The sequence below is a fragment of the Rousettus aegyptiacus genome, unplaced genomic scaffold, assembly GCF_014176215.1.
Source record: "Rousettus aegyptiacus isolate mRouAeg1 unplaced genomic scaffold, mRouAeg1.p scaffold_m13_p_10, whole genome shotgun sequence".
NCBI lineage: Eukaryota > Metazoa > Chordata > Mammalia > Chiroptera > Pteropodidae > Rousettus > Rousettus aegyptiacus.
This window is the reverse complement of record NW_023416285.1, coordinates 48,375,079-48,400,676: the sequence shown is the minus strand read 5'-3', so window position 1 is coordinate 48,400,676 and position 25,598 is coordinate 48,375,079. Positions and strand designations below refer to the sequence as shown.

At 34.2% G+C, this 25,598-nt stretch overlaps 1 protein-coding gene across 4 annotated transcripts in view; it reads right to left on the bottom strand.

The window, feature by feature from the left end:
* Positions 1 to 1,211: 1,211 nt before the first annotated feature.
* CNOT6L (CCR4-NOT transcription complex subunit 6 like) overlaps positions 1,212 to 25,598 on the bottom strand; it is a 98,290-nt gene continuing 73,903 nt past the window's right edge. For all 4 annotated transcript variants that reach the window (XM_016154416.2, XM_016154417.2, XM_016154415.2 and 1 more), the window contains 4 exons: positions 18,901 to 19,052; positions 14,659 to 14,883; positions 12,388 to 12,590; positions 1,212 to 8,535 (listed from right to left, as the gene is read on the bottom strand). In XM_016154416.2, coding sequence (XP_016009902.1) covers positions 8,323 to 8,535; positions 12,388 to 12,590; positions 14,659 to 14,883; positions 18,901 to 19,052 — 793 coding nt within the window. In that variant the 3' untranslated portion in view covers positions 1,212 to 8,322. The remainder of the gene's footprint in view (positions 8,536 to 12,387; positions 12,591 to 14,658; positions 14,884 to 18,900; positions 19,053 to 25,598) is intronic.

Sequence of the window (25,598 nt, the reverse complement as noted above, 5' to 3'; positions counted from 1 at the left end):
ACCTGTAAGAATCTTAGTGAATTATGATTGACAAACATGGAGGAAATAGAATGACCATGCATGGACTAACCCCTGCTTCATGAGAAGTGAGAGCCTGTAAATAAAGTCTCTCCTTCCCCATTCTTCATGAAAACAACATTCTATTCAGCTCCGCAGATATTCAGTGGCAACTTTATGCTTGTTGCCCAGAGAAGTGATCAGCTCAATAATGCACCTTGACTCGGCTTTCTCTCCTTCCTGATTTCATTCTTCCTAGTCCTCTACTCTGCTTTTGTGGGATCGCTTCAAATAAACCACCTGCGTGCAAACCCTTGTCTTGGTGTGTTTTTTGAGAGAACCATTTCATAAGATTTAGTTTCTCTTTACCAATGAGAATACATTGTTTAAGATCACATGGTTAAATGCAAGGAAACTTGACAAATGTCATAATTATCCTATCTTAAAATCATTTTTCAACTAAATATCTCTAAACATCATTTTCAGAATTATTTTACTGTGCCCTTGGCCACCCCTTGCAAGATCCTAAGATTTAACATGCCTTTACTCTAAGACACTTCAGTATTTTCTTGTCTCATAAATGGAAGAGGGTTTGGAATGTGAATTCTTGGAGGAAAAGGAGTTTGTCCATCTTTATATCCTCCAAAGCACCTTGTTCATAGTAGTTTTTTGTTTGCTAAACCAACTCACTTTAGGTCTTAGCAGATCAATCAATACTGGTTACTCAGCAGATCTGATGGTGTCTAGCAGTCAGGATGGGCCAGATTATGCCATATTAACAAATGTTTATTGTATGAAGACACCGAGATTTAGCAGTTGTTTCTCACTCACACTACATGTCCTATGGAGGCCAGCAGGGGAGCTCTGTTCATCAAAGTCACTCAAGGATATAGGATGAGAGGTTTGATCTCAATATATGCTTTCCCTGATCACCAAGGCAAGAAAGGGGAATATGGCAAATTGCACACTGGCTTGTAAAGCCCCACTCAGAAGTGACTCATGTCTTTCTACTCAGATTTCTTCAGCCAAAGTCAGTCTCATAATTACGACTAGCCTCTGAATCTAAAGTATTGTTTAACTAGTAATATAGTCTGTAACCAAAAAAATGCAGCATGAATTTGTATGTTTTGTGCCTCAATTACCTTGGCTCTCCCTACTTCACTTTGTAAGAGATGTACTGCACCCATGAAGAGTAAAAAACCAAGACAAAGGTATGCAGTTGCAAAATGGCCATTTATTGCCTACAGGGGAAGGAAAGGGAAGTACACAGGTGCAAGAAAACAAGCATATATTTAGCCCTATACATCATGTGTGAGCAGTACCCAATCTCCAAAATGGAAAAAAGTATTTTGTCAGCTGACATAGTAGTTTAGGTTCTTAAGCACCTCCCTTCCGAGCTGCCACAAGATTTAAAAGGCAGAACTGCTTTGTTTAGTCAATGTTCACATTAATGAAAAAATACTACCACCCAACTGTGTCCTTTTGCACGCATATTTTGTACAGTGTCTAGTGTGAAAAACATCTCAGCTGAGCAGTTTGGTCAAGATTCAGACCTCATCAATTGTTTAACTGTAATAAATAGAAAAATAAAGCAGCTGGTGATTTTGTCAGAGAATGCGTTCAGTAAGAGTAGAAACACTTTCTCCAGGGATGACAGAGTGTCAAATGATTAGAACACCACAGAACCAGTCTATTAAACATTAAATACTACTAAGCTACATTTACATGGCACTTCATTAAATCTTCTAATTTAAAAAAATGAAAATCTTAGATTTTAAACTGATTATTAGTACACAATAACAAATTGATTTAGCGCTAGACTTTTTCTTAAAACAAAAGCAAAGTAAATACACAACCTAAAACAGTAAAATTTGTTTTGGAATAGTATCAATAAAAACGATAAAGTATTGAGGGATAAAACTTACCAAAACATCTTGCTCTGTTTTAAACTCATGTGCTTTGCTTTCCAACCATTTAGTTAGTTACAAAAACACTTTATAGGCCACAGAATGACTCAAATGTATGCAAAACAATGCATTTAATGCCAAGTACTGAAAATAAATAACCCTTCCCTATTCAAATGGTAAATTGAGTGGAAGAGTAGGTCATCTCATGGACAATGAGTTGGCACTTGTTTTATAGTTGACAGAAATCACAATAGACAATACAAATCAATCCATGGTGAATTTGACCAACTCTCTGGCACTTTCAGAGAGAAAAGGTACATATACTCTTTCTCTTAAAAAAACAAAACAAAACCTCTGTCCATACCATCCCACTTCAAAGACAACGAAAACCAAAGCTGAAATGTTCATCCTCCTCAAAATATTCCAAGTACTCCAATTTCTCAGCTTCTCCTAGATGAAAGAATTGCTTGCATTTGGACAACTGTACGAATGCCCATAGTGCACTTCTCAGTGCTGCTGGTGTTTAAAAAATTTGCCACTCACAACACTGAACAATTCCAGATCCAGTGTTCAGTAACACAGCCATCCAACCTCCCAACCCTCCCCCTCAAAAAAGTCGGCAAAGCACCGCTCAGGAATTTCACAGGTAAGGGAATATATTTTTAGCAAGTTAAGCACAGAGAAAGAACAGTACAGTTTCTGAATAAATACACACCCAAACTACTGCATCACTTACTGCATCAAGATTGAAACAAGTAGCAGGAAACTAAGCCTGTTCCATAAAAAGCAAGCCATTGTTTGACACATCAATGCTGAGCCAATTGTGTGAGTTAACTACTTAAACAAATGTGGTACACATAACCATAGATAGCTTGAAAGAAAATATAGTCATATATCAGTGATTAGATATTAACACAAAACTGAAATGAGCAAGAAAGGACCACTTCTGAGAGGGCTACCATGATTCTTATGTTTCAGAGTTAAAAGCGACAGGCATACAAACAGGGAAATTATCTAAATTTGGGGAGACTGTTATTAAAAAAATTACTAATAGGCTCCAAATTATGCCTTCTGAAAGTTTCTGAAAGCTGAATGTACCATGCCAAAAGTCATATCACTTGGCATTTGAAAACTCTTTTCATAATGTGATGTTTCTCATGACACAACTTCTAATTTCAGTTCAATGCTGAGTTTATACTATATGCCATAAAATTAACATTTAATAGGCAGATATGTCCTTATTTCGTTATGTTTTGAAAGTAAAAACTATTTTACTTAAAAATTTCCATTATTTCAATGGCATAATGTTTGTTGAATAAACCTCAAGATGCTGTTTTCCTTTGGTTACAAGAATAACCCAGGTCTAACCAAACACACCTATGCCAAAAGAAATTATTAACTAGGTTAATAAAGCTTGCTTTTCCTGGTGTCTCCGTTTTTTTTGTTTTTGTTTTTGTTCTTGTTGTGTGTGTGTGTGTGTGTGTGTGTTTTGCTGTAGGATTTAAGAGAAAGACTTACATAAAGGTATTTGCTTAAAACAAGAAGCGTATATGCTTTCACCACCTCTTAAAAAGAAATGTTGGTCTCCCCTCCTCTTCTTTCTGTGGATCTTGTTCAGAACACCATACAATATAGGTATAAGGGATTTTTCTTTTTTTCTTTTTACACTTAAGCTTATAAAGATTTGCAGATGATTCCATAAAATAAAAAATGCTCTTGGCATCCTGTTTTGAAACATATTACAACTTTGGTAAATAGGTCAGGTTAAATATTGTACTAATTTACTTATGTTTGAATTCAAATTTGGTGACCATGATGCTGTTAAAAAAATTTAAATCACCCAAAGCAACCCTAAGTATAAAAGTTCTCGTATGTGTGTACAATTTCAAATCTTTAGTTGAAGGTTATGGCTTAGAAAAATATTCTAATTTCCCTAGTTAATTTGACTACCTATAATTAGGAGTTCTACAAACATGACACAATTCTGAAGAAAAAGGTTAAACAAATCTACACAGTCAAGAAAGGTAATTTTTTTAAAAAAGGGGAGAGCAGGTGGGAGAGAAAAAGACTACAAATGTGAGAATTCACATTTCTGGCAAAATGTAAGTAGAGATGAGCACTATTTTGAAAACGTGCCATAAAGTCTTTGCCTGCTATAAAACCATTATTCTTATGGCCTGCCAAAGGCTATCTGAAACAGATGTTTTCTGTGACTGAAGCTATTGATCAGTCAGTGCATTTTACAAAGCTATTAAAATCCCTCAGAACCTCAGAATATAAGACCTTAGAAATAAAAAAGTACTGAGACTGTCAATTTTTATTGCTAGAAAATCTAGCCTTGGATTAGGAATGATGAACTATATGTCTCTGGTTCCATCAAAAAACACATTTAACCAATTTTTTCTTGTGCTTTCTCTACTCCTTGCTATTTAATATGAAATTATAAATGGCATTAGTGATTTTGAGAAACTCTCACAAATACAAACTTAATTTTTCACCCTTTTAACAATATATATTTATAAGATACAATTTTAAAATGGAACACAATTTGTTTGTCCATGTTCCAGTTTTAATGTGCCACATCCTCAAAACTAATGTAACCTACCACAGAATCAAGTGATATGAACCTTAGATATCTTTCAACTTTCTCCCTTGTGAAATTTTTCTGTGATTTAACATACAACTTTAAGACACCAAAGAATAGGAACAAATTAGGAACCAAGCTTTATATTTCTGCAAACTACAACACTAAAACACAGTGGCTTCTTTAATACATTCACAAAGGATGCTTATTAGTAAAATTAAATATTTGCCTATTAATATCAGAAAAGTAATTTGAAAACAAAGAGCTTGGAACAAGGCAAATGGGAGGGGGGAAAGCTGGTCTCAGAACCCATTGTGCCATACCTGACTTTAACATGTGATATTCAAACAAACGTTCACACGTCTTACATCAAAGAAATGAAACAAAAATATTCAGCTACATTGTACAAAATTTTTTTTTTTACATAAAACATCATAAATCTTGAACAGATTTACTATATCTGAATTCTAAAAAGTTGCCTATAGAATGGTGCTGGGATTCTGTTCTCTGCTTGCGTTTAGGCAGTGCTGTTGCTTAAAAGTTGACACCAGGCACAATATTTTAAAACAAAGTTAACAAGCAAGGAGCAGTAAGTGGATCTGAGCCTTTCCCAGATGTCAGTCCTGAGGATGCTGCAATATTCCCCATCGAAGTGTGTAAAGCTATGAGGCGGATACTGATGCCTGAGAGAATGGGTAACTTGACATGCATTTGCATGACTGTTGTAATGGCAAACAGTGCAGTTTTCCCTTCCTCAAACAACACTGTTTTTAACAAATTTAAAGAACACTCCAGTTCTTAAACATCATAAATCATATTTAACAGTAAAACAAAACGAAAAAAGATTATCACAATCTAAAAATGCCCAAATTTTCTTTTTATCTTCAGATAAAATATGCAGCAGCCCCATGGCATAAAGCTTATTAAATAATTCTGAGAACTAGAAAGTTTATGAGCATAAATATTTTACTTTCATTGACTATATACCATATGTCATTCACCTCTTCCTTTTCGCTTTTCACTGCCAAAGTTCCAAATGGCATGTGTTTTAACAATACTGAGGAGAGCAGCATTTCTGATCATCTGAATTGGCAGCTCAAAACAGATACCACTCCTTTCACAAAGGGAACAAAGAGTGAAGGGTGTGTGAAATTTGGGCAGTGGGCTAAAGGGAAACCGTGCACATGAAATTTGGGTTACCATGCCCCAAGAGTGTGTGTGCTACCCAAACCATAACACAGTTACCTACTTCAACAGAGCTACTACCAACATTTACTAAAACCACATTAAAAATACACAGGATAATGAATGGTTCGAAAGAGTGCATTTGGAAGCAGAGAGAACCCAATTACACACCTTCCTGCAACAGAGTGCCTCGATAATACACAAAATAAACTTAAACTGTTTACAATGTTTCCCAATTATTTTTATTTTTCCCTCTACATTAAACTATTAAAAAAGTTTTTATTAATAAATGGGCTCCTCTGTGGTTCATATACAATCATAAGTGAACTTTAAATTCCATTTTATACAAACATCTCAAAAAATATTGGGAGTGAAGTATGGTAGGAAATATTGCTCACATTGCTAATTAACATGCGTATATGAAAGGAGGAAAATGTTTTGTAAGTGCAGATACCTCCAGAGCAGAAAACCCACCTAAAACAAAACAAAACCAAAAAAAAAAAAAAAAAAAAAAACATACAGTAGCTGATTACAAAAAAAGGTAATGTCCACAAAATTAAGTTTTTCATGCTATTCTACTTTCCAGTACTATGCTTCAGGTAATCAATTTGCATGGCTAGATGTTGAATGCTTGAGGTATATAAGAAGGGATACCTGCACACTGAGGAAAATCTGTCATCTTTAGGGTTGTTTCTTTGTGTGTGTTTATTCTGGTTCTCTAACATTTTTAAAAGAATATTTTATTCATATCGAACTTCACTCAACTACAATGACATTGCAATTATAATAGATGACAAACAATGCCTCATCATTAGGCACTTTTAAAAGGGACCTTAGGCTTCACAGAAATCTTCTGATGCAATCCCATATATGATATTACATCATCCCACCACCCTCATCCACTAAAATTTCCCTTTGGGGGAAATATTATATTATTTAGCCTGATTCATTTACTACAGAAGAAATTAGTATAAAATGACCAAAGGAAAAGCGTCATTCAAGACTAATAAAACAGCCTAAGATGTCAGGTTTGAAAGAGGAGACAAATTGTACATATGTAAAACTAATTAAATAATTTAAATTTGACCTGTATTTTATATATTAGTGAGACACAAATATAGGCTATCTTCTTTTAAAATTTCATTCACATAATGGAAAATTTCTCATTTATTAAAAATATCACATTTTGAGACTAGAAACAGTAAAGTGCATGAAAAGTTTAAAATATAAATTTCAGAAAACTCTTATAGCAGCAAAAAAGCAGAATAAAGAAAAACTTAAAAACACAGACACAACCTTTTCCTGTTACTGTGCCATAATTAACATCAAGTAGCCAACCAATTTTTCCCCCAGAAAACAATATTACCTTCACTGCCCCCTGAGTCACAGATTTTCAACTGGACCCTCCTGGGCAAAAAAAGGATTCCAACATATCTAGAGCATTAACAGTTGGGAATAAACCAGTAGCTTCTTAATTTAACCCTGACAGACGACGGAAACAAAGATTAAAAGCATATTATGGCCATTTGGCAACTAGAGTCAGGAAAAATGATGCAAGGTTTTCAACTACTCCCTGTTCTCTCGCTCCCCCAAATCCTTTCCATTGTCACCTCAAAAAGCCAAAACCAACAGCCTCTTGACCTACTTTGGGAAACACACGAAATATCTGTATAGCTTTCCCCTCCTAAAATTTTGATCAGGGTCTTTTCATTCAGTAGTTATTTTTTTTTAACATTTAAGTATAACAGCAAAAATGACATAGATCACATACTATCTGTTTTTCCAGCGCAACCAGGCAGAAAAATGTGGATAGGAATAATGAAAAATACTGGACACTAATTTTGTGGGCATCCTAAATGTACCAAATTCTTTTTTCAAGGTATGTGGCAGTAGAAATTACCCACTGTTTCCCTATAAATGAACTGGAGAGACAGGCTTAGAATTAAGACTTCCAATAAGATTATACATATCTAACAGGGGAACAAAATATAGAATGATTCCTCAAAAACAAAAACAAAAACAAAAAAAAAACAACCAGTGTTTGCCCAACAAACTGTCATGTGCTGTTAAAAGCTTGATTTTGAAAGCATATTGTACAACCATCTTTAATTTCTCAATTTTCTTATTGTGGCTAGAAGCTATATAATAGTTTATGTACAGAGCTAGCAAATTTAAGTGCTTTGTAAATGTGCAAATGACTTGGGGAGCCAAAAATCAGTTTGTTATAATGGAAAACAGAAATTCAAGAAAGTTTTCCAACAAGGCATGCTATCATTTCATTTAAAATTTTACATAGTTTTTAAAAATTGCCTTTTATGAAAATGGCTCATTTGAAACTAAATACACTTTTATTGGGCCTCAAATTGGTGATGTATCAATTATGAACACTGACTGCTAATATAATATGAAAAAGGTCCAATTTAAAAACATGGTAAATTAAAATTTTGGAAAGAGTAATACTTTGGTTCCAGCCCTAGTGCCAAATGATACCAATATGCACAAAAATGTACAAAATCTTATAGCAAACACATAATGAAAGAAACCTGAAGAAGCAGCTTAAGGATGGCCATACTTCACTCCTACATACTTTGATTTACAACTGTACAGGTCCATAGCAACAAATCCCCGTCTTTGCGGGGCAGTACTCCACTACCTCCTATTAGGCAAGTGAACACCATTGACAAGAGGCAGGAGTGGAGGGTGGAGTTCAAGTTGTGTTAACAGTGAGAAGTGGTCTGAAGGGATGTGTGGGTGTGGACACCCAGTGATGTTGTTCTCAACCAGCCATTGAGGATCTAAAGGCCCCAGGACACCAAGCACGTTCATATGAGTCTTGGAATAGAAAATGTAGTCAATCACACCCTGGAAAGAGATTGGGGATTGGGAAAAAAAAGAAAAATAGTTGCTTAGAAAAAAGAAAACCTCAAGATATATAAAGAACAATCTATAATTTGTAAAAGCCAAAATTCCCAAGTAACCTTTATTTCTGGTTGCCTTGACAATGGATCAAAAAAAGGCTAAAGTCTTCAATGGGTATTACATGAAATAAAGGTGGCTAATAGGAAACAGAGTGACCTATTAGAATCAAAAAGTCTTGCAATTGTGTATAAGCAGTAAGCAAACTGAGAGGCTAAGCACACCAAATTACATCTAGGCATCTTTAAAATTGGCTTGCTTGCGTTAGTAAAATCTAATATATCACTATAAACATTATAGAAACTGCACTAACTCTAACAGTTAAATAAACAGAAAAAGATTTATACATACACATAGTTAATAAAAAGGTATGACTGAAATGAATTCTTTTAATGATAATTGGCATTATTTTCAATTCTTTGCACATTAAGATATCCAAAAACATCTAATGACGCCATGGTAAAGCATGTTTTCAGATTTACTAATCCTAGTTCAGCTTTCCCAGACATTCTACACACAGTTAATTGCTCTAATCTGTCTTTTAGTTTAGAATACTCTTTTTTCACAAATCCTGGTATACTCTAAATTCTGGATTCCTTGCTGCATAACGATACCTTAAAATATAAATACACACACACACATTTTTTTTTCCAGCAAGGAGTCTTCTGTTTTCAGCTGTACCCCTCAGAGTTCATGTAATCAGTAAGTTTCAAAACTATTGTGCTTTTACTGCCCCACCCAAGGTGTGTATGCAAGAGGGTAAAGTCAAATTTTCTTCCTACTCACATTAAACGAGTCTGAGTCTGATATTTACAGATCTGGAAGTACCTATTCATACAATGAGTTCCAGATAATATTTTATATGGTATCAAAGTGAAGTGGAATAACATTTAACAACAAAAAAAATGTCATGAAATTTTGAAACAATTACCTTAGTCCATTGATTTTGACATGACCAAGACCAAAATAACAAAAGCAATTCTTCTTCTGAGGGAGAGGGCCTTATTCAAATTAGATACCTTAACCTTACTTTACCACAAATTAAGGAACCTGCTTGAATCCACGGGAGGACTTTCTGCCATTAATACTCCAAGTCCAAAGAGTCAAGAAACGACATTAGTATGAGGTATTATTCCTTCACTTTGGTTAATGTGCACTTCTGCAGTGATATTTAATGTCATTATGTACATTAGCTGGTAGAGTTAGAATCCTCTGCATAAGCCCCAATGAAAATGTTAAATACTCCAGAAGGTAAGATGTATTTAATTGGAAGCATCACTTGTAATTATTTTCTTGGATTGCTATAACAGAGTAAAAGCTCTTATCAAAACACTTTTGATAAGATTTATTACTTGACATAGCAGGAGAACTGTCCTTCCTCTTTTCATTAAATGGTTCAGGCACACCTTTAGATTTTGGGTGGGGCGGGGAGGGGGGTGGCAGGAGGCACCGCAGCAGCAATTTGAATTAAGCCATTTATTCAGTTTATCTGGTGTTATGGACTGAATGATTGTGTGCCTCCCAAATTCATATGTTGAAATCCTAATCCCTAATGTGATATTAGGAAGCCCACCTAGAAGGTGATTAGGTCAAGAAAGTAGAATCTTCATGAATGTGGTTAGTGCTCTATAAAAGAGACCCCAGAGAATGCTCTCGATCTCTGTCATACAGCTGTCTGCGATCCAGAAGAGGGCTCTCATTAAAACCTGACCACGCTGGCACCCTGATCTTGTACCTTAAGCAACCCAACACCGTGAGAAATAAATTTCTATTGTTGTATAAATCAGACAGTCTATGGTATTCTGTTAACAGTAGCCCAAAGTCACTAAGACACCTAGTATGCAAGTAATTCTCCAAACTGCTTACCTTTGGTTCAGTCCAAATCAGCTCCAGATTCAATGAATCCTGAGTTCTAAAAACCACCTTTCTACATTTCTAACTTATTCAAGGATCAGGAAAGTAAACAAATGCTAAGTAAACAAAACAATACTCCTTTGTTCAATGGCAAGATACTGCATTTGCATCTGTAGTTAATGCTAATCACATGACATTTTTATATCTGATGTTATCTATCCTTTTTTACAACTGCTCACAATATTGGAATAGCACTAATTACATAAAATTTGCTTTCTTTAAGATTGAAAAGGTCACTGTCTGTTATGTGGACTAAAACCTTAATTCTGACTAGTCAGGTATACCTTTAGTTTGTTCTCTGGACATCTTTCCTATCCCATCCATCTATCAAGCCAGCCAGCATAATTATCTTCTCACATATGCCTCTTTATAACTTTGTCTTTTTTTCTCATCTTATCTTATAAATCCATAACAATGCACACTCTGGTTCTTTAACTGTACTTCTTTGGACAATGTAAATGGTTTGATAAGATTTTTGATTCTATCATTAACACATGTAAGACCTTTTGAAGAAACATCAATGAGGATTTTAAAACAAATCAGATGATTGAGGAATACGGCTTAGAGTTATATCCTAAACGTTGTTTCTAAAATTTTTACTTTATGGACAAGGAAAAAGTTCATAAAAGGCTAGATCAGGCAGAAATGATTTGGTCTTTTTACCTACACACCCAAAATGAGTTGGAAAATTACTGAACACTCATTTGGGGGAACTTTATTTTAAGTTTTCTGGGGTTGTGCTGGCAGAGATATATCAACTGTGTGTGTGTGTGTCACTATAGTCACAAGGATAGGAATTAACCTATAGTAAACTATGAATCATTAAATCTAGAGATTTTCCTTTAAGCTTACACAAGAGCAATGGTGTGCACGAGTCAGCTAGTGCCTGCTTCTTAGCACTTTATCCCTACTCTGCGTTCAAAGGTATTATGTTGGGAGCTTGAAATCTACTACAGTGAGAGTGATTATACCACAAAAATCAGCAAACACATTGGGGCTTCTTTTTCTCAGGAAGCTGGCTTTTAAATATTTACTAGCATATCACTGCATTCGAGTGATCTGAACAAAATCCACTATTGCTGGATAGTATTATCTGCTCTAACAGCAAAAGTACTAAGATTCAACTCCTAAGCAACTTTTTTCTACTTCATGATTACAAAAGCTAATAATATCAGCATATGAATTTTATTTCCTCTTCCTATTGTTTCTTAGAAAAGAGCTGACAAGCACTGAAAATGAAAAGATTATTAGAGATGTACAAGAGCCCATTTCATAAATTTCCTTTGGTATTCTGTTAAATTCCCCATAGGATTCTTACCAAACTACTTTCTAGCATCTATGTTGTTGTTTTTTTCAGCACAGTATAAGATTTTAGTATACATGCCTGAAATGTCAGAAAAATCAAACAGGTACAATGGAAGAGCTACATGGAGATAGGGTGATGAGAAAATTACCAAAAGGAAAGGGCTTAACTACAGAAAACTACTACAATCCATCTTTCTAAAAGAACAATTGGTCTTGTACAATGAGCCATCTGAGTTTTTTTCTTATTTCCAAAAATACCTTTCTTTTCCTTTTATTAAGCTGGAGTGTTTTACTGTCTTGGAATATTTTAGCATGGCTACATGGGTGTAAAACTGACCCTACATATAATCCTCTCTAACCCCACTGCCCAAAGAAACCTGGAAAACTTAAAGATAAATAAGATATCCTCAAGTCAAAAATAACTGACAAAACCTAACAAACCACCTTACATTTAGGTGCATACTTAGCCAAGATAGTCTGAGAATTTAAAAATTCCTAAAGATTATGCAATTAAGCATAAATCATATATACCTTTCTTATCACATATTTATATTTAAAATACTTTCAACTATCACTCACTTTGAAATCAAAGGTGTAATTGGTGTAAGGCATCAAGTTATTTTCATAAGCGCTCTTCAGTTGGAAGCCATGTGTGATTCTCCCTTCTGAGCTTCCATTCTTTCCATTGCAGCTGAAGTTCATAAGACACTCATTGTACCTTAGCTCCTTGAAGTCTTTATGGTTGTCAGCTACTCCTCCATTGCTTAAATATTCCACAACACCTAGTAAATTAAGGAAGAAATACTATCATTTAGCACTTGAGACCTTAAACAAGACTTTGCGGCCAAAATCTAGTTGCCAGGTGAATGTACCAGGTTCACAGTGCTTTTATTAGGTTAAGCCATATGAAATTACTTTTTTGATGTTAAAAAAAAAAATCAAGAATCAGCAATTTCATATGGTTTAATCAAACTGAAGGTTATTTGGCTATTTCAAAGCAAAGTATGAGTAGGACCCAGAAATATCCCCAGTTTTATAAATGGTTCTTTCAGGCTAAAGATGATTCCCAGGGCATAGGGTGGCATTCACCAGAAAGGTCTTGACTCTAAATGTTATTCTATTATCCCAGCCAATACATTTTTAGTATTTCACCCTCCTATGCAATCAACAACTTTGGGACTATGTAAAATATAACACAGACCATAAAAAAAATAAAAAATCATCTACAACAAAAACAGATTTTGCATTTTCAACATTTCAATGTCTCGTTTCAGCAACGTGAGGGCATCATTCTTCATTCTGAGCTAAAGTGTTTTCAGTCTAACATTATATGCTAGTGGTATATCACTTGGTCAAAAATATTAGATGTATTTAGAAGCTGAAGAGAGTGCAAGCATTCAAAAAGTTATACTGCTGTCACTGATTAAGTAAACATGAAAAAATATTACAACCCTTCTTAAGATTAATGAACACTGTTAGTCATCTCTATTTGTGATCAGAAATGACAGCAACACATAATGAATAAGAGATGAGCACATTATCTATATTGTGAATAGCTGAAAAGGAGCTATCATTTGTCTAGTATTTGCTACATGCCAGGCACTGCTTTAAGTGCTTTACACACTTAAGCCTCACAGACAACTCTATGAAGTAGATCAAATGATTATTCCCTTCTTATAAAATAAGAAAATTAGTCATAGATTGTATAGCTCTCTACCAGGATCCAACCCTGAAAGTCTGGCTCCAGAGCCACTGTGACATGCTGCAAATGATAGCTAGTTGGTTTAAACAAATGAAATGATGGGGAAAACTTGTACCTGATAGTGAATCAACTTAAAAAGATTAGGAAAGGAGAACATGGTTAAGGTGGCAGTGAGGCTAGGTGCTAAAAACAAATATTTGTGCAAGAATGATTTTGGCATTTAGTAGCTAAGGAGAAAAAGATGTTTTCTACATTTATAATTTTTTAAATAGTACTATGAATTGTAGGCATTTGGGTTATTTCATATATATTCTTGAGTGATTATTTTTAAAAAATTAGGATAGCTTATTGAAAATCTAATATCTAAAATGCAGAAATTATTATTATTTTTTTTTTACAGAGATCTAATATAATATGTTAGGACACAAAGTAGTTTAGTAAAGCTCAAGAAATAATGTCAACTCCTAGACGAATTCTGATCATGTTTCTGTACCTACTACCGGTATCCAAATTTAGTAAATTCACTTAAAAGTTGCTAACGTTATTAAACTAGATAGCTACCTATGCTGAATATTTTCTGCTTGCTTCTTCAGATCACCTGTCTCCCCTGTACTCTATACTTAAAGAGGCTGACCATCAATTGAGTCAACAGCAAACCCTTCTACCCTACCCAGTCCTGCAGCTGCTCGTTAGATCTGGTCAGTGGCAGCACTGGAAGGAGAGCAGAGGACAAGGGCATAGTGAGGTAGGGATATATACTCCCCTGGCTCACTTTGTTGGTTTGCCAGGAATTGACCACATCTCTCCTATTAAATGGCCCTCTCCCTGTAACTACTTTTTCCAAGTTCTGATAAAACCTCCCACCACTTTCCCTTCAGGTGAAGGAGTGGTAAAGGGTCCCGAACGCTCCTTGTGGCAGAGTACTGCATCATTCATTGTTTTGTTTCTCTTAAACCTGAACACACTTTTGGAAATAGCTTTTTAACTAAATTCCCGTCAAATACCTCATGACCACATCACTGGTATTCTTACTGATACATTCTCTGATTTAGAAGAGAAATTCTCTACCAAAAGTTAGGAACTAGCTTGCCTTTCAACTAGAAGTGAATGCAAAACTGAATGCAATAAGAAAATAACATTATAAATACCTGAATCTGGCAATGAATTAAGATCTGCACATAGCACCAGCGGGATGGAATTAGGATCTGCGGTTGGGCTGCCAGGCCTAGAGGCTTTCTCCAGAATGTTTTTAACCTCTGAGACAAACATCATGGTCTGGATGAGTTTCACATCAGAATACTCTGGGTCCCAATGCATGTGGGCATTTGCCACTATAAGCAGCTGTTTGTCTGCAGCATGAATAGGTTTCATACCTAAATTTAAACATTAGAAAAAGAATAAGGTTACACTATGTTTCAAAATGGCAGTACCTTAAGGTTTTCTCCCCAAACCCACAGTCACTTCTTAACTCTTTTTCATTAATTTATATCTTCCCCTTTACCTCAAAAAGTAGTTCTTGAAGGTAAAGTGCTGAGATTCTGGTAATCACAATATAGAAATTACTCCTTTAGACAAGAGTCGACAAACTGCAGCCCATGGGCTAACTACGGCCCACCACCTGTTTTTGAACAGCCTGTATAAGCTAAGGCTAGTTTTACATTTTTAAAGGGTTCTACCAGATGTATAGTTCAAAACACTGGTTAGAAAAATGCTCAATGATTTCAGTGATAACTTCAACAAAAAGCCAGAAAACATAAAAAAAATGGAGATAGAAACATAAAAAGAACCAGTCACAAGTGAAGAATACAATAACTGAAATGAAGAATAAATTAGAGGAATTCTACAGTAAATTAGATGAATCAGAGAATCTAATCAGTGATTTGGAAGATAAGGTAGCAGAAAGCAATCAGAATAGCAGCAAGAAAAAAGAATCCAAAAAATGATAACACTAAGTGTACCAACAGTTGCATCAGGGATACCAGAAGGAAGAGAGAGAAAGCAAGGAACTGAAAACCTATTTGAAGAAATGACGGAAAATGTCCCTAATCTGGGGAAGGAATTAAGACATACAAGCATAGGAAGCACAGAAAGTCCCAAACAAGATGAACCCAAAGAGGCCCACACCAAGATACATCATTAAAATGCCAAAGGTCAAAGACAAAGAGAGAATCTTACACACAGCCAAGAGAAAAGCAGTTAATTACCTATAAGGGAGCTCCCCTAAGTCTGTCAATTGATTTCTCAACAGAAATCTTGCGGGTCAGAAGGGACTGGCAGGAAATGTTCCAAGTGATGAAAAGTAAGAACCTAAAGCCAAGATTATTCTCCTCAGCAAAGCTATTATTTAGAATTGAAGGACAAATAAATAGCTTCCCAGATAAGAAACAGCTAAAGACGTTCAACCAGTATTATAAGAAATATTAGAGAGACTTCTTTGTATAATATTAGAGACTTCTTTAAAAAGAAGAAAAAAAGTTTAAAAATTTGAATAATAAAATGGCAATAACTACATATCTATTAATTACTTTAAATAAAATTGAGTTAAATGATCCAATCAAAAGACACAGAGTGGCTGAATGGATAAGAAAACAAGACCCTTACATATGATGCCTACAAGAGATTCATTTCATATTGAAAAACACACAGAGACTGAAAATAAAGGGATGGAAAAAGATAATTGATGAAAATTTAAATAAACAAAAAAGCTGGGTAGCAATACTTATACCATATAAAATAGACTTTAAAACAAAAGCTCCAACAGGAGACAAACAACCCAATAATCCCACTTCTGGGTATTTATCTGAAGAAACCCAAAACATTACTTCCAAGAGAGATGTGCATCCATATGTTCGTTGCAGCATTATTTACAATAGCCAAGATATGGAGGCAACCTCAGTGAATAAAGAAGAGGTGCTACATATATACAATGTAATGATAACCATAAATAAGAATGAAATCTTGCTATCTGCAATAACATGGATGGACCTAGATGGTATTGTGCTGAGTGAAGTAAGACAGAGAAAGACAAAATATGCCATATGACTTCATTTACATATGGAATCTAAAGAACAAAATAAATGAACAAATGACACAAAAACAAACCCATAGAGACAGAGAACAAACTGATGGTTGCCAGATGGGAGGGGAGTTCAGGGGATAGGTGAAAAAGGGGATGGGATTAATAATTACAAATTGTAGTTACAAAATACTTATGGGGATGTAATTTAATAGGAAATACAGTAAATAATATTGTAACAACTATGTATGATGTAAGGTGAATAACTAGATTTATTGAGGTGATTACTTCAAAGTTATATAAATGTCTAATCACTGTTGTACACCTGAAATATGTCAACTGTAATTTAAAAATATTATTTAAAAAATAAAATACAATTTAAATACCACCCCCCCCCCCCAAATTATTTTTAAAAGACCACAACAAAGACCATATGCGGCCCTCAGGGCCTAAAATACTATCTAGTCCTTTAAAGAAAGTTTGTTGACCCCTACTCTATATGCTAAAGTTAGGAAGTATACCATGATATCATTTGATTATATCTTGATTTGCTGAGTTATTAGTGTAAACAAGCACTTTAAATATCTCTGTCATTTAAATATCACAATGACCTAGTGAGGTGGGTTTTCAGTTGAGCTATCTAAACCTTAAATTCTTCACACTGCCCAGTACTCATTCATCTTGTATTTCCTGGGCACATCAGTGATAGGTCACTAGTAAAAAGCAGTAACATCATATTAACTTATACAAAATAAGAAAGTGAATTTCCTATCAAAACAAATTCAGATAAGGTAATTTAAAAAATGAGATTTAAAAAATGAGATTTAGGGAATAGTGTGCTCTGAAAGTCTGGACACTTGGGTTTTATATCTGGCTTTATTACCAATAATTTTGTGGTCTTTGGCTAAAATTTTCTAAGCTCTCTTCTTTTCCTAAAAGTTTTATATTGTGTCACCTTTGGCTACAGATTAAGTAAATGTTCACTCTATTAAACATTAAAAACTTGCCCCTTCGAAGGGGTCATAAGTACCTTCTGTAATATTAAATTCTTCTTCTAGGAGTATAAGACAGACATAGTTCAGAATGTGAAATTGTCTACATTATAATTTATAATTACTCTTCTGAAAAATTAAAAGGAGAGTAAAATTCTGAAAGAAATTCAATTTTTACATTACTATAAACAAAAGGCACAAACTTTTGAGAAGAATGAGACTGGAAAGGACATAGGACATAGGTAACAATGGAGACTAAAAAAGAAAAATTTTAATCTTATATCAAAGATTGTTTTCGATGATGGATAAATTGAAAAACGGAGAAAAAAGGAAGTTTGCAAGATATGCATGATGTGAATAATTCCAATAAAAACTCAAGGCAAAAAATCTTTTTCTCTACAGCTAGCAGGTATAGAAAAAAATATTTAAAAATAAAAGTCCTGATGTAATCTTACACCTTCTCCTAGCTCTTGCCTAAAGTATAGCTAAGTAAACAGTAAAATGTTCAAAGGCAGGCAGTACAAAAAGCAGGGGGTGGGGTGGGGGTGGCGGCAGGGGGTAGTATAGATATGAAAAATACGTAAGTTTCTAACTTTAAGCTATAAAAAAATCTAAAATGCAAAAGAAAAGTAGCAGTTAGATAAAAGATCTGCTTTTACCCTGACAATGACTGAGACAGATATAACAAAGAAATTAGAGAAAATGTGCCAAGTACTTAACCTTAAAGACAAAAGCTTTCACTCTCTAGAAGCTGAAAATATAGCTAAGAAGAGCTTCAACTCATCATAATTTCTAAATTCAGCCTAACTAAAACATATCCTATTTCAAATAACCTTTTGGAATTAATGGCATATTAAAGACTTTCCTTTTTACAGATTACCTGGAAAGTAACATGCCAAGAAATACATGGTTCACAAAATAAGTGCTATTTTCCGGCCCATCTCCCATAACTTTCCACAAAAGACAAGAAAATAACTGTGCAACAAATAACAGCAAGATTCTCTGCACTTGAGATGGGAAAACTTGGGATGATGTTTATTTTTAGTAAGAATATTTTATTTTATTTTATTATTTTTTTGCTTGCTGGGTCTTTTTTTTTTAACATTTTATTTTTTTATTTTCCTCCTCCCTTCTGGTAACCACTAGTCCATTGTTCATGTCCATGAGTCTCTGTTTGTCCTGTTCATTTGCTGCTTTTAGGTTTATATCCCACATATGTGATATAATGTGATTTTCAACCTTTTCTGTCTGGCTTGTTTTGCTTAGTATGATTATTTCAAGGTCCATCCATGTTGTTATAAATGGCAGTATTTCATCTCTTCTTATGGCTGAGTAATATTCCATTGTATATATGTAGTAAGAGTATTTTAAAATACACTCACCTGCTCCAAATAGTTCTTTGTGGACCTCTAATACCACAGCAACACCAATATTATCTTTTGTCATCACTCTGTTCAGCATAGCTTCGGATCCATCTGAATTAGCCATTGCTACTTGGTTAAATTCCACTGTATGCTTCTGCACCAATGTAAATCTAAAAGGTACAATGCATTATTATTATGTTATTAGGTACTTGGATATCATAGTAACAGACATTAAACGAAGGGAACACAAGATACACACACTACTCACTGTCTCTCTAGTCATTTGCTAGCTGCAAAGGGCCATAGGACACAGTTCTGGCCAATGGGACATAAGAAGTTTCATTACTGTAAAACTTTCTCGGAAGCACCACTTAGTAAAAATGGCATATACATCCTTATGCTCTTTTACAACTTTGTCCATGTGGTGAGAAGCTGGAGGGCAAAAGTTAACCCACTGTAGAAGAAGTAGCTGAACCAATTTTTGGACTGACATTTCTGGACTTCTTGTGTGAGAAAGTTACCCTTCTCCTATTTCTTTAAGCTACTGTTGGGATTTTCTGGCATTTAAAGGGGAACAGAACATTAATGAGTCAGTAAGTCAATGAGAAAGAATGGACTAAAATCTACATACCCTGTTTGCAATTTTATTCTCACCACATCAAGAGATTTGTCAACACAAAACAGGGACATAACCTTATCTCAGCTAAGAGCAGCCAATTTTTCCATCTGGCTTTTACTAGAAAGCTGGAATTGGTGCATAGAATTAGAATGTATTTCAGAAAAATAAGATGAAAAATGGCTCTCCCTGAGATTAGAGCTCTGGCACTAATAGTATTTTCTTCCTTAGTGCCAAATTAAGTATTGTAGAGTTGGAGAACCTAATAGAATTCAGTACAGCACTAACATTTAATAGCAGTATGACCTTGGTCAAGCTATTTAACCTCAGTCTACTTTTATTAAATTTGTGAAATATTTATCAATGACCAATCCCTATTAAATATACTGTTTACTTTTCACTACGTGTTGAGTGGCGAGAAGACATCTTTGTTCTTATAACAGGACCCCATCCCATCTTTCTTACTTTGAAACAGAAGCAGGCACACATCTTTGCAAAATATTGACTAAATTCTTACTATGCCACAGGATGCTGTGCTAGGTGAAACAATACTCTCTTCTCCCTACTTCAATTCTGAATATCTCAGATGCACTGAGAAGTGCAAAAGGTTAGGTTATGTGCCTACTTGTAACTCAGAGTGATTAAAGACAGTATAGCTTGCACTCTCTACCCTAAAGAGGTGACCTTTAAACTGAAACAGGAAGGATAAGGAGTTACCAAGGTGAAGAATGGGATTAAGAGCACTCTAAACAGAGGAAGAAAAGACCCTAAGCCAACAAAGAGCTTTGTGTGTTTACAGGTTAGAAAAGAATCAAAGGGTATGAAATGATGTTGGAAATGAGAGGAAGACGAATGACAAGGCAAGAACATGATATCTGATTTATATTTTTTAAGATCACTCCAGCTGCTTTGTGAAGAATGAATTACAGGAGCCAGAGTGCTAATTTTGAGACCAATTCGAAAATGTGAGGTTGCTTGGGTGACAGCTGACAGTAGCTAGATTCAGATAAGAGAAATAAAGAGGAGCAGGCAGATTCAAAATATGCTCTATAGATAGAACTGACCATCCTTCATATCAGACTTTTTGAAACGTCTTTAAACAGAATACCATTTTCAAACAATTTCTAGTAAGATTCCCACACATAAAACAGATGAAAGGAATATTGTTTTAATAAATCAATCACTAAAATAAAGGACATTTTGATGAATATAAAGATTTGAAAACAGAGGGTACGGATGATAAGTATAGTCTTATATCAGTCTCATTATTCAATTTTTAAAATGTATTTTGTTTCGGTTACATGGTATTAATAAAAATCCTCATTCACATAGACACACAAGTGGTAAATAACTGGTCTTGAAGTCAGTAAAAGCAAGCAAGCATGCAAAAACTGAATTTAGAGATCTGTACCAAAGCAAGTCAAGTAAGCAGTACATCAGGAAAATGTTATTGATTTCCAAAGTGTTATAATTTGGTATTTGAAACATGTGAGTAAACATATTATTTTAAAATTACTGTTCCATTATTTTTGTTTAATTTTTAAAATATAAATACAGAACTCTTGGGCTTATTTATAAGAACCCATAGTTCTATAGGAAAGTCTGAAAATCCTGCTTAATTGCACTATTTTTAGTACTGGAAAATTTTACTTCTACCAAAGTCAGGCCATTATTTGGGGGGAGGTATCTAATTATTAGAAGTATCTTCCTTAACTAAAATTTGTTTTCCTGTGTTTTTCTATCATTAAACTTAGACCTAGATCTTTTCTTTAAAGGAATATAGAATAAATCTAATTTGTATTCCACTTGTCCCTACAGCTGACCCTTGAACAACACGGAGTCTACGGGGTCTGATGCCCAACACAGTTGAAAATCCATGTGTAACTTTTGACTTCCCCAAAACTTTAGTTGTCTTCTCAGTATCGCAGGAAATTGGTTCCAGGACCCCACCCCCTGGTACCCAAAATCATGGATATTCAAATCCCTTATTAAAATGGCATAGAACAATGAATACAGTTGGTCCTCTGTATCCACAGATCCCCCCAACCACGGATTGAAAATACTGTTTGAAAATACTGGTTGAATCTGCAGATGTAAAACCCGAAGAGATAGAAGGGCTAATGTACATTTATTAGAAAAAAATCCACATATAAGTGGACCCATGCAGTTGACCCTGTTGTCTAAGAGTCAACTGTACTTTAAATATACATCGCAAGTCTTTTCTAGGAAAAAAAAAGATAAATTTCTTATATATATATATATATATATATATATATATATATATATATATATATGGTGTAAGACAGTTCTTCATTTTAACACCTCAAGTTTACGCAAAGGTGCAGTACCTACAATTGGGCATAAATGAACACTACCTTCTTCATTGTAGACTGTGTGTAGTTTTGTTAATAAAGACTGAAATTGGGGATAGTCATATTAATTATAAGCCAAATAAGAATATATATCTAAAATTGTTTGGTCTTTTTTGTTCTTAAATCAAGTTTCTTCAGTCCTGCATTTATAGATACTTAAAAATAAACAAGTGAAAAAATGATTTTATTAAGCTACATAATTTATCATAGAGATTTGGGAATAGGGAAAAATACAAAGAAAATTTAAAGTCACTTGCAACCCAACATCCCCATTTATAAGTCAATAATTTTAATCCTCTGGAATTTTCGCCATGCATATGCACTCAAAAAATATTTTATGCAATTAGGATAATACTTACAAGCTTATAATTTGGCTTATTAGTGAACACTCTATCAGAGATTCCTTCCCATAAAATTTTCTCCAAAATCAATTTTTATGATTGTAATATAGTTCACTATACAGATGCACCATAATTTTAACTGCGTTGGACATTTAAGTTACTTTTGTTTTGAGCTATTATAATTAACGCAATTATGTACATTTTTGCACATATTTTTCTGTACTTGCAAATGATGTTATTTCTCTCTCTTTAAAAATCTAAGAGCATAGACTTTATCTATTTCTGTTGAATATCATTTCATGAGCTTCTCATTAGTTCATCAATTCAGTTACTACGAGCACTATGAAACTTCATTCTATTTTTCCAAAAGATTAAATATCTTTGCCAGCTTTTTGGTTTTTAGAAATCTTACGTGTATGTATTTGTCTTTTCTGAAATAATCAAAACTCTCGATAGGAATGATAAAAATAATAAAAGCCCATTATTAAGGATCTACTTTGTATTAATACCTGTGATAGGTACTTCATACATATAGTCCTAAAACTTACAAAAGTTTTGCAAAAGGTGGACAAGGAGATATACTGTCCAGATTCCTCATCAACATTCCAGATTCCTTTAGGAATTGCTCCAGTAGAAGACTGCTGCTTCACCAAAGGTCAAGTATTTTTGGGAGTGGCTCACCTCCCATTTTAGATGAAAAGCAAAAGATAAAAGATTTGGGGATTTTGGTCCTCCCCAGGGTTAATTCTCACAGGCCATTTCAGCTCCAAAACTACAGGTGGGGTCAGCTGAGGTTGTCAGGATTGTAACACATCTTTACCCTCTATGCCCAATTCTTCTTCCCTGTTTCTTTCCGTGGATGTTGATTCCTAAAAACTCCTGAACACCAAACTCACTCAGTTTTCTCTCTAGAGAACTCAAATTGCAAGAGGCAGTACTACTATTCTCATAACAAAATTGAGGTAAACTGAGGCTCAGAAGTTCTTTTTAAAAAGTGAGATGGTTCACTCATCTCCAATACCCTAAAACTTCTAAACGCCAATAATCCTAATAGATTACATATGCCAGTTCTCTAATCATACTTGTGCAACAAGATCTTTTAGTAAAATGAAATGTAATCATCTTGATTTGGAAGCCTAACTAATTAAGGCAGTGTAGTGATTCTCTTGGGTTACTAGCCTTATTATCTTGGTTTGCCAATCTCCTCTTCACACAATGTTATTTAAAATATCCCCCTTGTTATCTTATCACTTTTACTAAACCTCTGCATTTTCTTAATTTTCCTGGCAAAAATCACAGGTACATAAATTCTTTAAAATATATGCTTGGTTACTAACTTTTCTTCATTAAAATATATATATATATCCTTGCAAAATGAATCCTGAACAATTACTGTTTATTAAATGCTCCCAACTACTCTTCCAACTTTCTTCTTGCTAGTATAATTTATAATTGTATTGATCTACTTTTGACTTAAAATTTCCCAATCTTCTTGAGGTATCCATTTGTTAATGACTTTGATTGCAAAAAATTTCAAAAGGTAAAACCAGTGTTCCTAAACAGAGTACATATGTCATTGTAACCAACGCTCCTTTCCTTGGTGCTTAAAAATACTAAAAACAGCAGAGTCACACCCTTGAGTTTTATCATTTCAGCTTCATCAATACAGTCATGCATCACTTAGCAATGGGGATACATTCTGAGAAATGTGTAGTTAGGCAATTTTATCATGTGCAAACATAATGATATACTTACAACACAAACCTAGATGGTATAGCCTATTGCTCCTAAGCTACAAGTCTGTACAGCATGTTATTGCATAAAATGACAGAAAATTAATCAAGAACAAGAGAAAATGATGCAATCAAGAGGCATGGTAAACACTAGATGTATGAAGCTGCTGCATACTGTTTTATAGCACTTGTTTTAATAAGGACAAAGAGTACACACTAAAATAATGATAAAAAGTATAGTATAATAAATAAATAAAATGGTAACAGTCCTTTATTATCACTATCAAGTATTATGTACTGTATATAATTGTATGTGCTATACTTTTATGCCACTGGCAGTAGAGGCCTGTTTACATTAGCATCACCACAAACGTATGAGTACTGCATTGTGCTACTTTATGATGGGTATGATATCACTAGGCAATAAGAATTTTTCAGCTCCATTATAATCTTATGGGACTGCTGTAGTATAGGTGGTCTATGGTTGACTGGAATGTCATTATGTGGTGCATGACTAGTTGAATAACCAAAGAGACAGTTTAGAACTAATGAACTAAAGAAAGTTTTTTCTTTCCAGTGAGAATTAAATAAAAACACAGATATACTTCTTGAACCTTAAAAAGTTTTAAGGTATTCTGCTTTTAGAAAATGAAATTTCCAACACTATTGCAGGTAGCTATAATCTCCTACAACTTATCTTGTTTCTGTAGTTATTTTAAATTTTTAATAATAATTTATAATATAATAAAACATAATTATCCGTGTTCTACCTATACCACCTTAACAATACTACTTCATACTTTTCCCTTCCACACACAACCATAGCTTTCCAAACAGGTGGTATTTTGACATAAAGAGGTCGTCCTCCATTCCTTCTATTAGATGTTTTTTGTGAATAAGACATACTAGTTTATAGTTATTTTCCACTTATCAATCCAAACTATCAAGGCTTAGTAATAAGTAAAATCTTAAACATGTCTCTCTATTTTAATTCATTTAATTATTCCTACTCTGTAGCTAGTACACAGATACTATAAATGTTATTCCTGATGTTATTTTATTTTATTCTAAGAATTCTGTATATTCACCTTTTTAAAAATCTTATTTCGTAGAAGGTCAAATGGGTATGAGAGATCATACATAATATATATTGATATGACACAAAAACACAAAAGACCCCACCCCTCTTACATGATTTGAGAAAGATTATTAGATTGAATGTTTCAAAGGGAGGAAGAACATGTTCAAAAGAGCCCTTCAAACAGAAAAAAAGAAATAACTCAATTTCTTACTAACTTGTGACCTAGGAGTAATTTTATGTGCTGTGATGTGATTAAATTAATGCTAGAGAGGACAGTGAACACCAACTACGAATAAGCAAAACAATAACATATAATTTCACTTACATGTTGAATCTGAAAAATAAAACAAACAAAATGAAACAGAAACTCAGAGAGAACTGATGGTTGCCAGAGGAGAGGGGGTGGGGAATGGACAAAAACGGGAAGATGATTAAGAAGTACAAGCTTCCAGTATTGTCATGGGAATGTAACGTACAGCATAGGGAATAGTCAATAATATAACTATGTACACTGACAGATGGTTACTAGACTTATTGTGATTACTTCGTAAGGTATATAAATATTGAATCACT